This window comes from Oncorhynchus tshawytscha, linkage group LG05, assembly GCF_018296145.1.
Source record: "Oncorhynchus tshawytscha isolate Ot180627B linkage group LG05, Otsh_v2.0, whole genome shotgun sequence".
In the NCBI taxonomy this organism is placed as follows: Eukaryota; Metazoa; Chordata; class Actinopteri; order Salmoniformes; family Salmonidae; genus Oncorhynchus; species Oncorhynchus tshawytscha.
In genome coordinates, this window is record NC_056433.1 from 39,752,444 (window position 1) to 39,769,086 (window position 16,643).

Here is a 16,643-nt window from a genome sequence, read left to right on the forward strand (position 1 = left end):
GTTATGAACTTTTACTGATGAGCTGGGTGAGTTGTAATCAGGCGTTCTACATGAACAGACACAGTGAATGCAACTGTATTGGCTGGGTCTGTATGTCTCGGTCTCCCTCGTGGACATGGTAGGCTTAACTCTGGATCGATTGTGGCATGTTTGTGGTGATTAGGCAGTACTGTAGCTAGTCTCTAATAAGAGTGTTAGGAATGTGAGGGAAAGCATGTGCCTGCCCGGGTCCCGGCGAGGGAGGGAGGGCTCCATAGGGAATATCAGCCATCTCTAACCATATGTCACAGCCTGGACGTAGCTGGGGGTTCTAAGGAATATATTCTAGTCAGGGATGCAGAGTGAGGAGAGAAAAATAGAGCAGAACAATCTGGCCTTTTTACTCAGGGCCTCTGTCTGCGACTCATTTAAATACACTGTTGTTAATGTCTAATGCATTACCGATGGGCGATGGTTAAAATTCCCTTCCGGTTTGTGTTTTTCCACAGTGTGGCTCACACTCGTTTGTTTTTAATCGTCTATTGTTTTCAATAGCCCTCTCAGAAGAAGCCCCTCTCTGCATCCCTCAGGGTGTGTGTGTGCCTGCCCGTTGTGTGTGGCACACTGCCTCCACAGTGCCCCATTCATACCAGGCTGGCATGGAGATACTGGGTCCCGTTCAGACGACCATAGAGAGACAGACAGAGAGACTGTTCACTCCTCACAGAGTGACTCCATACATGCTGACCACTCACCAAACCATGCACTGACTAGATCAACATGGATGAATATTGAATGATTGGCCATCACTGCTATGGCTGAGATGTCTATCATGTCAACAGAGGATAGAGTTATGTACTCATAATTAACTATGAGGGCTGGGTGATATGGCCTAAAAAGCATATCAACATTTTTTCAAACTAATGGGCGATTTGTGATATACAGTGCCTTCAGAAAGTATTCATACCCCTTGACAAATTCTACATTTTACAGCCTGAGTTTATAATGGATTCAATATTTTGTATCACCCATCTACACACAATACCCCATAATGACAAAGTGAAAACATGTTTTTAGAAATGTTTGCAAATTTGGCGAAAATTAAATACAGAAATGTCTAATTTACATAAGTATTCACATCCCTTGCTATGACACCACAAATTGAGCTCAGGTGCATCAAATTTCCTTTGATCGTCCTTGAGATGTCACTACAACTTGATTGGAGTCCACTTGTAGCCAATTCAATTGTTTGGACATGATTTAGAAAGAAAGACACATGTCTATATAATGACCAAACTGAGCAACCAGGCAAGAAGGACCTTGGTCAGGCTGGTGACCAACAACCCAATGACCACTCTGACTGAACTTCATACAGTAGTTTCTTGGCTGTGATGGGAGAACGTACCAGAAGGACAACAGTCTCTACATCACTTCACCAATCTGGGCTTTATGGGAGAATGGCCAGACAGAAGCCACTCCAGAGAAAAGGACACATGACAGCATGCCTGGAGTTTTCACAAAGGCACGTGAAAGACTCTGACAGCACAAGGCAAAATATTCTGTGGTTTGATGAGCCAAAAATTAAACTCTTTGGACTGAATGAAAAGCGCAATGTCTGGACAAAACCAGGCACAGCTCATTACCCATCTAATAGCATCCCTACCGTGAAGCATGGTACTGGCAAAATCATGATATGGGGATGATTTTCAGTGGCGGGGACTGGGAGACTGGTAAGGATAGAGGGAACAATGAATGGAGCCAAATACAGGCAAATCCTTTATGAGAACCTGCTTCAGAGTGCAAACAACCTTAGACTGGGGGGGAGATTTACGTTCCAACAGGACAATGACCCCAAGCCAAAGCAATGCTGGAATGGCTTTAGAACAAGAATGTGAATGTCCTTGAGTGGCCCAGCGAAAGCCTAGACTTGAATCCCATTGAAAATCTGTGGAAAAATTGCTGTTCACCGCTAGGCTTGGGCAGTATCCAGATTGTCATACCCTCATACCGACCATCTGCCATACCGGGATATTCCGTAAAACCCCAATGAGCTTTTGTAATCCGTAAGGTTAGCAAAATTCCATATGGAATGCTAACTAAATGCTAATGAGCATATTGTGAACATTTTATACAGTCTCTGACCGAAACCATTTTCAGGATAAATCATCCCAGCTCATAAAGTTATACAAGTAACAAAAAAATGCTACTCACAGTTTGCTGCACAAAACTAATATTAAACAGAAAGGCTCTTGATCCAGGAGGGGATTCTCTGTTTTTACTGGCAAGATAGATAACGAGCTTCTTAGCAAACCAAATGCACAGCTGCAGAGCATTTAGCAACTTTTAGACAGTTACCTTAATAATGATACAATATCTACCTGCTAAACATTCATTTGTGAATTCCACACTGCAACTAGATCACCCGGTGGGTGACTCACAAGACTCCGGCCTCTTGTCGTTGTGTGCTTGTAAACAAACACAGCGTGACTGGGTACTACCGGTAAAGCCTCATAATAAACAATTATTGCGATACAGGCATTTGGAATGTCGCGCGACACATACATTTGAATTCATCAAATTCATTCAATATATTACCTAGCCCTACTAAGTAGTTATGAGTCCAAACGCTTCAGAGAGAGGCTGTCCCAGACCAATGAGTTAGTTGATTCTCTCCCTCTGGTTTCCTGGTTAAGAAATACACTAGGCACCAGCAGGTTCTGCATCTTTATTGTTATTTTACAGTTCCTTGAAGGCATTTGGGGCTTGTGTATTCTGTTGAATAAGGTCTTTCTTGTTTATGTATGAGGAACCACACCACACTTCCACACAAAGACAGGAACCCAGCAGAGAGCTGAAAGACCCCCTATCCGTAAGAGGGTGTTAAACTGGGAGTTGTATTTAATGTGTGTAAACTAGAGGTCGACCGAATGGCCGATTAATTGGGTATTTTTGGACACCAATTTGGCCGATTTTTTTATATCTTATTATTATTATTTTTACACCTTTATTTAATCTTTATTTCACTAGGCAAGTAAGTTAAGAACACATTCTTATTTTCAACGACGGCCTAGGAACGGTGGGTTAACTGCCTCGTTCAGGGGCAGAACGACAGATTTTTACCTTGTCAGCTCAGGGATTCAATCTTGCAACCTTACAGTTAACTAGTCCAACGCTCTAACCACCTGATTACATTGCACTCCACGAGGAGCCTGCCTGTTACGCAAATGCAGTAAGCCAAGGTAAGTTGCTAGCTAGCATTAAACTTATCTTATAAAAAACAATCAATCAATCAATCATAATCACTAGTTAACTACACTGCGTTGCATATAATTGATGCGGTGGGTATCGTCGCTCCAATGTGTACCTAACCATAAACATGAATGCCTTTCTTAAAATCAATACACAGAAGTATATATTTTTAAACCTGCATATTTAGCTAAAATAAATCCAGGTTAGCAGGCAATATTAACCAGATGAAATTGTGTCACTTCTCTTACATTCATTGCACGCAGAGTCAGTGTGTATACAACAGTTTGGGCCGCCTAATTTGCCAGAACTGTACGTAATTATGACATAACATTGAAGGTTGTGCAATGTAACAGAAGTATTTAGACTTATGGATGCCACCCGTTAGATAAAATACGGAACGATTCCGTATTTCATTGAAAGAATAAAATTCTTGTTTTCGAGATGATCGTTTCCGGATTCGACCATATTAATGACCTAAGGCTCGTATTTCTGTGCGTTATTATGTTATAACTAAATCTATGATTTGATAGAGACGTCTGACTGCGCGGTGGTAGGCAGTAGCAGGCTCGTAAGCATTCATTCAAACAGCACTATCGTGCGTTTTGCCATCAGCTCTTCGTTGTGCTTCAAGCATTGCACTGTTTATGACTTCAAGCCTATCAACTCCCGAGATTAGGCTGGTGTAACCGATGTGAAATGGCTAGCTAATTAGCGGGGTGCTCGCTAATAGCGTTTCAAACGTCACTCGCTCTGAGACTTGGAGTGGTTGTTCCTCTTGCTCTGCATGGGTAACGCTGCTTCAAGGGTGGCTGTTGTCGATGTGTTCCTGGTTCGAGCCCAGGTAGGAGCGAGGAGAGGGATGGAAGCTATACTGTTACACTGGCAATACTAAAGTGCCTATAAGAACATCCAATAGTCAAAGGTTAATGAAATACAAATGGTATAGAGAGAAATAGTCCTATAATTCCTATAATAACTACAACCTAAAACTTCTTACCTGGGAATATTGAAGACTCATGCTAAAAGGAACCACCAGCTTTCATATGTTCTCATATTCTGTGCAAGGAACTGAAACGTTAGCTGTCTTACATGGCACATATTGCACTTTTACTTTCTTCTCCAACACTTTGATTTTGCATTATTTAAACCAAATTGAACATGTTTCATTATTTATTTGAGGCTAAATTGATTTTATTGATGTATTATGTTAAGTTAAAATAAGTGTTCATTCAGTATTGTTGTAATTGTCATTATTACAAATATATTTTAAAAATCGTTTGATTAATCAGTATCGGCCTCTTTTGGCCCTCCAATAATCGGTATCGGCATTGAAAAATCATAATCGGTCGACCTCTAGGGTAAACAGATGTGTATGAATGGCAGGGTTGTGCTGCACTCCCTCTCCAGACACAGCGGGTGGCTGCCACCTCTCGTGTGTGTGTGTGTGTGTGTGTGTGGGTGTGTCAGGTGGAGCTGGAGGCCTTAGGCTTAATGGACCGTGGAGGCTATGGGCTAGTAGAGAAACACACTGGCATGTACACACAGCACACATACGCCACATGCACAGCACTCCGGCCTCTAACAGAGAAACAAACAAACGGAAACACACTGACCCAGACACTCTTCATCTCTACAGGAATTTGTTTAAAGGTCTTTGTCTTCAACAAATCATACTGATTTACTTTCCTTCTCCTTTCCTTTCTCCTTCCTATTCGCCTACGCATCAGGTCATAGCTAGTATAGCCCACAGAGCTAATTGGTAAATGTGCTGGAAGCTCTAACCTGATCCATCTCTAACAGACTTGCCCTCCCTCAGTAGCACCACTGCGTTAGCTAATAATCTCACCCTAGAGTGGCAGCCAGAGGAAGAAGTGGCGTGCGAGTAATTCGATTTGTGTTCCCTTGCACACCGCCCGCCACACTGCACCGCCGTGCCCGGCCATGCTAGCTGAACTAATTACAAGCGTATGTGACAGGGGTTTTATTAAGCTGTGCTTCACCCAGAGTGAGAGACAGATGGGGAGCTGAGGTTGTTAGTCAGTCCCTTTTCCCTCGCCCGGACTACTGTACTGTGGTGGTGGAAGCAGTGGGGGGAGGGTGGAGCTTACTGAAGGGATTGGCTCAGCTTGAGTCTTATACACTGTATACAGTAGTGAAACCAATGTTATTCATCCAGACAAAGGCTTTGTTGCCATTTTGGGCCCTCAAATTGAGTAATCAGTGTGAATCTGCAAGTGTCTCCCCAATTTACAATTTCTTTCTTCCATTCCAGTGCAAACATATGGCCTTCTTTTATTCTCTCCCTCTGAATCCTATGTTTTCTTACTCTTGTCTGTCCTTCTGAATGACTAACCACTCTCTCTCTTTGTGTGTATGTGTGTGTTGTGTAGGATGGTTCTCTGGGGAACATTGATGACCTGGCCCAGGAGTACTCAGAGTACTACAACACCTCATTCAGTGACGTAAGCGACCGCATGGAGGAGCTACGCAAGAGACGTGTGTCCCAGGACCTCGACATGGTACGTCCCCACAAACACACTCATCACATCACGTCACATACTAAGTACCCACAAACACCGATCATACTGTTGCATGTCCCTACAAACTCAAGTCCACAAACCCTACTGGAATACAAGAGAACTGAGTTCCCACCAACCATAATTTACTACTGCAGTAGAGTATACCTGAGTCCCATCAAAACAGGAAACCCACCATATAGACCTGCAGCAACTAGGCTAGGCTTACACAGTCTAGAAATGTGAAGTGAGAGCCAAGATTCTGAGGAAATGTTTCATTTTCTCAGATCTCCTTTTATAATTAATAATATCCTCAAACACCCCATTCTTGGATCGGCTTGGTATCTTTACAGTGTGATTGTCCAGTGTGCTGCCAACAGCCTGGAAGTCAGTCAGGAAGTAGGGGGAGTTTAGTTTGGAAAGTGAGCGAGTGTTTTGTGTTTGTGACTCTTTTCTAAACCAGTTAGTTTGCCCTCCCGCCTCCCCAGTGCCTGAAAGCGCTTAGTTGTGTTCTAGGGGTTCACATTCACAGGGATGTAGGGTAGTGGGGCATGGCACTCCTGCGTTGCCTCGTTACTGATGGAGGTATTGAAGAATGCAGTTGGTTCTGGCAGCGAACACCGCTCTGCCCCTGTGCTGCTCGGAGCACCCCTGGGGGTCTATACTCCACACACACACACGCAACACTCAGAGACAGAGAGCGAGGAGGGGGATGTGTTCATACACTAGCTTTATAAATGTGCTATGATGACACTATTCAAAGTGATTTGTATCTGTTTAGACCTCTTGAAAACAGATGGCATCATTTCAGTTATAAAGTCTCATTTCCAGAACCAATAGCAGGAAACTGGGTACATCTAGCTTAGACTGACCTCAGTACAGTCTACTCATCCTGAACCTAAAAGGAGGGAGCCGACTTAAACATATCAATCATTTTTCACGTGCATCGTAAACAAGAGGTGTAGACTAACAGTGAAATATTTTCTTACGGGCCCTTGCCAAAAATGCAGAGGGATAGGAAATAGAGAAATCATTTTTACAAGTAATAATCAATACAATGAGTAACGATAACTTGGCTATATACATGGGATACCAGTACCGAGTCGATGTGCAGGGGTACCAGATAGTTGAGGTAGATATGTACATATAACTAGGAATAAAGTGACTAGGCACCAGGATAGATAATAAATAGTAGCCAGTCAAAAATACTTGTGCAAAAAGGGCCAATGCAGATTGACCATGTAGCTATTTGGTTAAGTATTGAACTAACTATTTAGCAGTCTTATGGGTTGGGAGTAGAAACTTTTCAGGGTCATGTTGGTTCCAGACTTGGTTCATTGATACCGCTTGCTGTGCTCTAGCAGAGAGAACATTCTGACTTGGGTAGCTGGAGACACAGGTATAGAGGTCCTAGATGGCAGTGAGCTCGGCCCAAGTTATGTACTGGACTGTACGCACTACCCTCTGTAGAGCCTTGCGGTCGGACGCCAAGCAGTTCCCAAACCAAGCGGTGATGTAGCCAGTCAAGATGCTCTCAATGGTGCAGCTGTCTAACTTTTTGAAGACCTGAGGGCCCATGCCAAATCATTTCAGACTCCTGAGGGGGGAGGGGTTGTCGTGCCCTCTACACAACTGTTTTGGTGTTAGTGAGTGTCAGAAGGGTGAAAGGAGAAAAGTATTTGAGTGTCATCCGCATAGCAACGGTAGGAGAGACCATGCGAGGATATGATGGAGCTGAGTGACTTGGTGTATAAAGAGAAGAGGAGAGGGCCTAGAACGGAGTCCTGGGGGACACCATTAGTGACATTACATGGTGCAGACACCCAGCCCTGAGAGGGTGGAGAGGAGGATCTGATGGTTCACGTTGTTGAAGGCAGCAGATAAATCAAGGAGGATGAGAACAGAGAAGAGAGAGTCAGCTTTGGCATTGTGGAGAGCTTTGGCATTGTGTGACACAGAGAAGAGCGGTCTCGGTTGAGTGACCCGTCTTGAAGCCTGACCGGTTAGGGTCAAGATCGTTCTGAGAGAGATAACGAGAGAGTTGATCAGAGACAGCATGTCCAAGTGTTTTGGAAAGAAAGAAGAGATACAGGTCTAGTTTTAGTTTTTGACGTCAGATGAGTCGAGTGTTGGTTTCTTGAGGAAGGGGGAGTGACTCCGACCATTTTGAAGTCAGAGGGGATGCAGCCAGTGGTCAGGGATGAGTTGATGAGGGAAGTGAGGAATGGGAGAAGGTCTCCAGAGATGGTCTGGAAAAGGGAGGAGGGAATGAGGTAGAGTGGGCAGGTTGGCGGGTGGCCAGACCTCACTAGTTGCACGATTTAATCTGGAGAGAGAGAGGGGAGAAAGAGGTCAAGGCGTAGGGTAGTTCTAATGAAGCAGGTGGCTGATATGGTGAACCCGGAACATATTCCAGTTTGTGCTAGCGAAACAGTCCTGTGGCTTACCAGCCGCTTCATCGGAACACTTCCGTATTGAGCGTGTCACTGGTACTTCCTGTTTGAGCTTTTGCTTGTAATTAGGAATAAGGAGGATAGTGTTATGATCAGATATTCTAAATGAAGGGCGAGGGAGAGCTTTGTATTAGAGGTCGATCGATTATGATTTTTCGATGCCGATAGCGATTATTGGAGGACCAAAAAAAGCCGATGCTGATTAATCGGACGATTTTTATATATATATTTGTAATAATGACAATTACAAAAATACTGAATGAGCACTTTTTTAAAACTAATACATCAATAAAATTAATTTAGTCTTAAATACATTAAATACATGTTCAATTTGGTTTAAATAATGCAAAAACAAAGTGTTGGAGAAGATAGTAAAAGTGCAATATTTGCCATGTAAAAAAGCTAAAGTTGAAGTTCCTTCCTCAGAACATATGATAGCTGGTGGTTCCTTTTAACAGGAGTCTTCAATATTCCCAGGTAAGAAGTTTTAGGTTGTAGTTATTATAGGAATTATAGGACTATTTCTCTCTATAACATTTGTATTTCATATACCTTTGACTATTGGATGTTCTTATTGGCACTATATTATTGCCAGCCTAATCTCGGGAGTTGATAGTCATAAACAGCACACCAAAAGAGCTGCTGGCAAACGCAGGAAAGTGCTGGCAAATTAATTACGGTCTTTGTTAGGAAGAAATGGTCTTTACGCAGTTCGCAACGAGCCAGGTGGCCGAAACTGCTGCACATACCCTGACTCTGCTTGCACAGAACGCAAGAGAAGTGACACAATTTCCCTAGTTAAAATAAATGTTAGCAGGCAATATTAACTAAATATGCAGGTTTAAAAATATACTTGTGTATTGATTTTAAAGAAAGGCATTAATGTTTATGGTTAGGTAAACATTGGTGCAACGACAGTGCTTTTTTCGTGAATGCGCTTGTTAAATCATCACCCGTTTGACGAAGTAGGCTGTGATTCAATTATAAATTAACAGGCACCGCATCGATTATATGCAACGCAGGACAAGCTAGATAAACTAGTAATATCATCAACCATGTGTAGTTAGCTAGTGATTATGTTAAGATTGATTGTTTTTTATAAGATAAGTTTAATGCTAGCTAGCAACTTACATTGGCTTCTTGCTGCACTCACGTAACAGGTAGCCAGCCTGCCATGCAGTCTCCTCGTGGAGTGCAATGTAACTGGCCACAATCGGTGTCCAAAAAAGCCGATTACCGATTGTTATGAAAATTTGAAATCAGCCCTAATTAATCGGCCATTCCGATTAATTGGTTGACCTCTAATTTGTATGCATTTCTGCTTGTGGGGTAAAGGTGATCTAGAGTTTTTTTCTCCTCTAGTTTTCTCCTCCTATGCTGGTCGAAAAGAGGTTAAACGGATTTCAGTTTCCTTGAATGAAAATCACCAACCACTAGGAGCGTCGACATCGAGATGAGCATTTTTCATTTTTGCTTGTGTCCCTACACAACTCGTTGAATGCGGTGTTAGTGCCAGCATCGATTTGTGGTGGTAAATAGTCAGCTACCGATGAAAACTCTCTTTGTAAATTGTATTTAGTATGCTATAGTCTGCAGCTTATGACAAGGTATTCTAACTTCCTTAATATTACAGATCGCACACCAGCTGTTGTTGACAAAGAGACCCCCCCCCCCACACACACCTTACCCGACACTGCCATACAGTCTTGACAATGCATAGAAAAACCAGCTAGATGTATGTTATCCATGTCCTTGTTGCTCAGCAACGACTCAGAGAAACAGGATATTACAGTTCTTCAGGTCCCATTGAGAGGATAGTCTAGAACGGAGCTGGTCCAGTGTGTTCCCCAGTGATTGTACATTCACCAATAGAACAGAGGGTAGAAGCAGATGATTTATTCGCCAACATAGTTTCGTCAGGGTGCCCGCACGTCAGCCTCTCTTACGCCGTCTTTTCCGAGTCTCTGGGATTAGGGTCTGGTCCGAGGTGAGCAAGGATGTCCATACTGCCAACTCATTCAAATATAAATCTTCATCAAAACCGAGGTTAGTGAGCGCTACCCAGAAGCTATTTTCGGGTCATAGGAAACGATGGCAAAAACATTATGTACAAACGCTGAAGAACACACGCACATCCAGGTACTTTCCTCAAGTGCTGGAGTTGAAGGCGAACTCATGGACAACAGAAAGGAAAACGCTGCACACCGCTGCTCATGCTCCTAGGTGATATTTATTTTACGTTTTGACCCTTAGGTCTTAGTCAGGCATCCATATCCCAGGTGGGGGTGGAAGGTCCTATACACAGTGTATTTATATATATATATATATATGTGTGTGTGTGCAGTTCTCAGTGACATTACTTCCTGCAGTTGGAGAGAAGTGTAGAGAGGATATCTGAAAGGGAGAGCTAGAAGAGGAGGAAACGGAGAAGGAGGAGGATGTGAGAGCCTGCAGCTGTCTGTCCCCCCTGCACAGCTTAGCAAGAAAGAGGAAAGGAAAGAGAGGTGGAGGAACAGAGAGAACATAGGAGATATGGCCTCAGCAGGCTATAGAAATGACTATATAATTAGCTACATTATAGCTATAGACATTAGAAAACAAACAAATCCAGTACTCAGAATTATACTGTTATTTCTCTTCGTTTTATTCCTGTAACCAGGGGTGGGAAAAGTACCCAATTGTCATATTTGAGTAAAAGTAAAGATACCTAAATAGAAAATGACTCAAGTAAAAGTGAAAGTCACCCAGTAAAATACTACTTGAGTAAAAGTCTAAAAGTTTTTGGTTTAAAATATAAAGTGGCTTGCGAAAGTATTCATCCCCCTTGGCAGTTTTCCTATTTTGTTTCCTTGTACATTTGTTGGGGAGTTTGTATCATTTGATTTACACAACATGCCTACCACTTTGATGATGCAAAATATTTTTTATTGTGATACAAACAAGAAATAAGACAAAAAAATGGAAAACTTGACCGTGCAGAACTATTCACCCCCCAAAGTCAATACTTCGTGTCGGAGGAAACACCGTACACCTAGCAACCGTGTCAGCGTGCATGCGCCTGGCCCACCACAGGAGTCGCTAGAGCGCGATGGGACAAGGACATCCTTGCCGGCCAAACCCTAACCTGGACAGCGCTGGTCCAATTGTGCGCCGTGCAATGCGTCTCCCTTTCGCGGTCGGCTGCGACAGAGCCTGGACTTACACCAGGACCTCTAGTGGCACAGCTAGCACTGCAATGCTGTGCCTTAGATGACTGCGCCACTCGGGAGGCCCCCGGGAAACAATTATTTCATATCAACTTTATATTATTGTCCAGTAGCCAAAGGCACAATCCTAGTCATATTATTAATATATCCCTGTTGTTGCATCTCCCTTCTTTCTAAATTTCTAACGGATATTTTCATCGCTGTCACAGGAAACCGTTTTAAGGTTTCACAGAAAACTATTTTAAGATAAATGTTCTGATCTGTTGCTTCAGACGCATTGCTTTAAAAAAAGATATATATGTAACCTAGGCCTACTAGTTATATGAATTTGGCATCTATTGTCCCACAAATGTCCCTGAGTCTGTTTGGAATAGCTATTTCTTTCTCGACAAGCTGACCAATAGAATAGGTCAACTTTTCTACTATGGGGGATAGTAGATTGACATAGGACCGTGATTTTGCTGTTCATTACTCATCCTGTTGGCTGGAGAAAAGCAAATGTGGACAGTTCTTCTAGCATCTTCAAACTGCGCAAATTGTTGCATCCTCGACTTGCATGTTCTGTTTTTTTACCACCATCTCAATGTTGTCTCTGTGATTCTGAGCACTGTGGGTGGACCCTCTTAAGAAGGCTACGCACCCAATGCATATGGTACACTTCTCAAATGTCTGTTCAATTAAAATGCTGCAGGTCAAAAGTCCGGTGCCACATTTTCCTAATGGAAAACCTGGTGTGTGTGTGTTTTGTGTATGCATGTGTGTATTTACAAGTGTGTGAGAAGATGAGTGAAGCGGGTCACCTCTGCACGTATTGGGAAGGTTGGGAAGGTTCCATCCTGTGGGATGGGACAGGACTGGGCCCTGGGGGCCTGGGGCGGCCTGGAGTTGGTCAGGGAAGTGTAGTGAGCATCTCTTAAAAGGAAAGCTGGAAGAGGAGGGAAAGGAGAAGAAGGAGGATAAGAGAGCCTGCAGCTGTCTGTCCCCCCTGCACAACTTGGCAAGAAAGAGGAAAGGAAAGAGGGGGAGGAACAGAGAGAACATAGAAGATATGGTGTCAGAACTAGGCTTGGGAGGTATACCGTACATACCGTTTACTGAGGTATTTAGAAAAAGCCACTGGATGATTTTTCAATACAGTCAAAACTATTTAAAAAAAAAAAGTTTTTCAATCGGTTTGAATATTTGCAGCGGCCTTTTAAGTTAACACTTGCAGTCAACGTGTGCAATACGTTAGGAGATAAAGCAGGTTGCTTCCTTCATTTCACCAGTCACATTTTACATGATGAAGCTTACGTAGTTCCCCAGAACAGTTGAGCCAGTCACGTGTTCGTTTGTCAATAACACAACGGGCTGGAGCTGGTGAGTCCATATCTACGGGTGAGTCTCTGATGTGCGGCGCACATCAGGTGATGACTTCAAATTGTATGCTATTCTCTACTACATTTTTGCCATCAGATATCTTATAATGGCTTTCTGCCAGAAGTCAAGTAGCTCTGGGCGACTTATCTGTACAGTTGCCATTTTCCACCCCTGTGCTTCCTACTAGCATTTTCTTCTCCTCTGTTCGTCTCCTGTCCGATCTGTGTACATCTGCTGCTCTTTCTCCAGAAAAGCACGCATCACAACGTTGCTCATTTATAACAATTTATCTTGTTTACTTTCGCGTGTAAATGTACCCACTCACCAAAAATGACTTTCGGTAGCAACTGGCTATGCTTGTGTAACTTTATGAGCTGGATTTGCCTGTCTTTGCAATTAGTTTGTTCGTTTTCGCTTGTTAGCATTTAGCTAACATGGTCTATATGATTCCACTATTAGTTTGTGTTAATTGTTAGCAGTCTTGGTAATAGAGGCAAAATGGGCTTTTCTTGCGTTTTTAGCACCCACTTGTGCTATACAGGTAATATTGTAAATCCTGGGTTGAGAGAAGGACGGGTAGTATGACAATGTGAACATCTGGATACAATGCCTCCCGAGTGGGGCAGTGGTCTAAGGTACTGCATTGTGGTGTGTGAAGCGTCAGTACAGACCCGGGTTTGATCCCAGGCTGTGTCGCAACCGGCCATAACCGGAAGACCCATGAGGTGGCGCACAATTGGCCCAGTGGGGGGTTTGGCCGGCCGGGATGTCCTTGTCCCACTGGATGCCCTTGTCGCTCTAGCGACTCCTTGCGGCAGGCCAGGCGCATGCATGCTGATTTGTCCCCAGTCTTGAAACAGAAGCACATAGCAAACATTCTACAGTCAGTATTGAGTGTTTTCAGGACAGTTTTCTTGCCAGCTGCCGTTGCTCCACTCTCTCCCTAGCTGGTGTTATGTGTCTAGACTGGACCTTCACAGACGGTCTCAATGTCCTTGGCACAATAGCTATGGAAAACTGGAACGAGGGAAGGAGAAGGGGCAGAGAGAGAGAGAGAGAACAAAGTAGTGTGTGAGAGAGAACAGAGTAGTGTGTGAGAGAGAGAGAGAGAGAGACACGAAGCAAAAATATTAAGAAATAAAGAGAGCGTGAGAGAGAGAGAGAGAGAGAGGGAGAAGGGGTAGAAGGGGTAGAGCTAAAGAGGGAGACAGGGCAGTGGAAGATAGAGAGAAAGGACTATTGTGCCATATAAAGTGTGGCTGCCAGCCAGCCCTATCTAGGATCTCCCCAAGGAGCAATAGGAGTGAGTTAGATAAGGTCATTATGTTAAAATGGCGGATACAGACATTAAATGGGCTGGCATTTAGACGTCCACGCTGGGACATGGCCTTTCAGGGAGGGGTTGTCTGTCACAGCTGAAGGGTACGAGCATGGTGGTTCTCAGAGGACTTCCACCCCGCTGCTTCTCTCCTGGCCTTTTCTCTCTACTGGCACTCATTGGGATCTCTCCTCTTTCTTTACTTCTTCTCTTATGTTGCCTCCTCCCTTCTTCACCCTCCTGCTGCAACACACAAAGATCCTCCCTGTCCGGTCTGGACTAGCCTCTGGTCACTGTAGCTGTAACGTTCCCTGAACCTAACAGTCTGACTAGAAAAGTAAGTTGAGGTCAAGCAAACATGACAGTGGACATTGGAAGACTGTTCCTCTGTAGGGTGAAAGGCCATAGGGCAATGTTCTTTAATTCTGGTCCTGGAGACCCACAAGGCATGCATGCTTTTGTTCCAGCCCAGTACCAACACACCTGACCAGATTCGACTAATCAATGTCTTTAATGTATCGTGGGTCTTCATGACCAGGATTAAGGACCACTTCCCTAGGTGAGTCTGAGAAGTTTTTGGACCACTGCAGGCTGTAGTGGTCTGTAGACTACTGACTGAGACCACAGAGCTGAAGTTGCCCCTGGAAAAACCCTTTGGAATCCGCTTATGGCTGTGGTTAAGTACTTGTCGTTAGAGCAAAACCATAGCCGCTTCGTGTTTCTCTTTTTGTTCCCTTCAACTCACTTTCTGTTAGCCTCATAATGAGTTCACCATGTCTCAATATCACATACTTGATAAAGATCCAGTTTGCTTTATTTTGTCTCTCTCCCTCACTTCTCCTCCAGACGTCTTGCAACACATCAAACTTTTCGGGGGGGTGTTGCACAAACCAAACAAAACGGCTAGTTAATGTGATTTGTGAAACACTTACCCCAACCCCAGGGGCTTGTCCTGTGCCCTGATGACAGCAGTGGGATCTCGGCTGTGTTTCATAAGTGGGGCTCTTGAACACAGCCCCATAAGCTCTCTCTGTGATGACTATCAGTGTACCCTCTTCCTGTCTGACCGTTGCTCGGCTAGTCCCCCGTCTTCATGTTAGCTTTATGAGCAGCCAGAACACAATAGGTTAAGCAAACACCCCTCTTGGAATGAGGGCTATGGATTAACTCCATCACACACAGTCGCCTAGCTGCCTTAGAGACCCACTGACTGTGCGGCTTTCTCTTCCTGCTTGATTCAAATTGATTGGTTTGGCCAAGAACAGTTAAGCTCCACTGGTGATTCTAATAGGTGCCATTCTAACAAGAGTGAGCATTAAACAGTGGTATCTTCTTGTTGTCATTATATAGAAAAGCCACTTTTGTCGAAGGCTTTGAAACCTATTTCTGTCCCAGTCTCACTCTTGTCTCTCTATTGTCCTGTCTGTTGCCCGGATGTGGCAGGGCTTGAAAACTAGTACGAACTACAAAGGGAAACCGAGCCACAAGCTGCCCAGTGACGCGAGCCTACCAGACGAGCTAAATGCCTTTTATGCTGGCTTCGATCCAAGCAACACAGCACCAGCTGTTCTGGGCGACTGTATGATAATGCTCTGGGTGGCCGATGTGAGAAAGACCTTTAAAGAGGTCAACATTCACAAAGGCGTGGGGCCAGATGGATTACCAGGATGTGTACTCAAAGCATGCGTGGACCAAATGGCAAGTGTCTTCACTGACATTTTCAACCTCTCCCTGACCGAGTCTGTAATACCTACATTTTTCAAGCAGACCACTATAGTCCCTGTGCCCAAGGAAGCGATGTTAGCCTGCCTAATTGATTACCACCCCGTAGCACTCACGTCGATAGCCATGAAGTGCTTTTAAAGGCTGGCCATGGCTCACATCAACACCATTATCCCAGAAACCCTAGACCCACTCCAATTTGCATACTGCCCCAACAGATCCGCAGAGGACACAATCACACTCCACACTGCCCTTTCCCACCGGGACAAAAGGAACACCTATGTGAGAATTCTGTTAATTGACTTCAGCTCAGTGTTCAACACCATAGTGCCCACAAAGCTCATTACTAAGCTAAGGACCCTGGGACTAAACACCTCCCTCCGCAACTGGATCCTGGACTTCCTGACGGGCCGCCTCCAGGTGGTAAGGGCAGGCAACAACATGTCTGCTACGCTGATCCTCAATACTTGTTTCCCCTCAGGGGTGTGTGCTTAGTCCCCTTCTGTACTCCCTGTTCACCCACGACTGCATGGCCAGCCACGACTCCAACACCATCATTAAGTTTGCTGACGACACAACAGTGGTAGGTCTGATCACCCACAATGATTAGACAGCCTATAGGTAGGAGGTCAGAGACCTGGCAGTGTGGTGCCAGGACAACAACCCCCCTTCAATGTGAGCAAGACAAAAGAGCTGATCATGGACTCCAGGAAAAGGCGGGTCAAACAGACCCCTGTTAACAACGACGGGGCTGTAGGGAAAAGGGTCGAGAGTTTCAAGTTTATTGGTGTCCACATCACCAACAAACTTTCATGGTCCAAACACACCAAGACAGTCGTGA

The 16,643-nt window shown here is 44.2% G+C and overlaps 1 protein-coding gene across 6 annotated transcripts in view; it reads left to right on the top strand.

Moving 5' to 3' along the window:
• Window positions 1–16,643, top strand: part of LOC112232980 (SAM and SH3 domain-containing protein 1-like) — a 309,663-nt gene that overhangs the window by 229,042 nt on the left and 63,978 nt on the right. For all 6 annotated transcript variants that reach the window (XM_042321897.1, XM_042321899.1, XM_042321896.1 and 3 more), the window contains exon 2: window positions 5,619–5,747. In XM_042321897.1, the coding sequence (XP_042177831.1) occupies window positions 5,619–5,747 (129 nt within the window). The remainder of the gene's footprint in view (window positions 1–5,618; window positions 5,748–16,643) is intronic.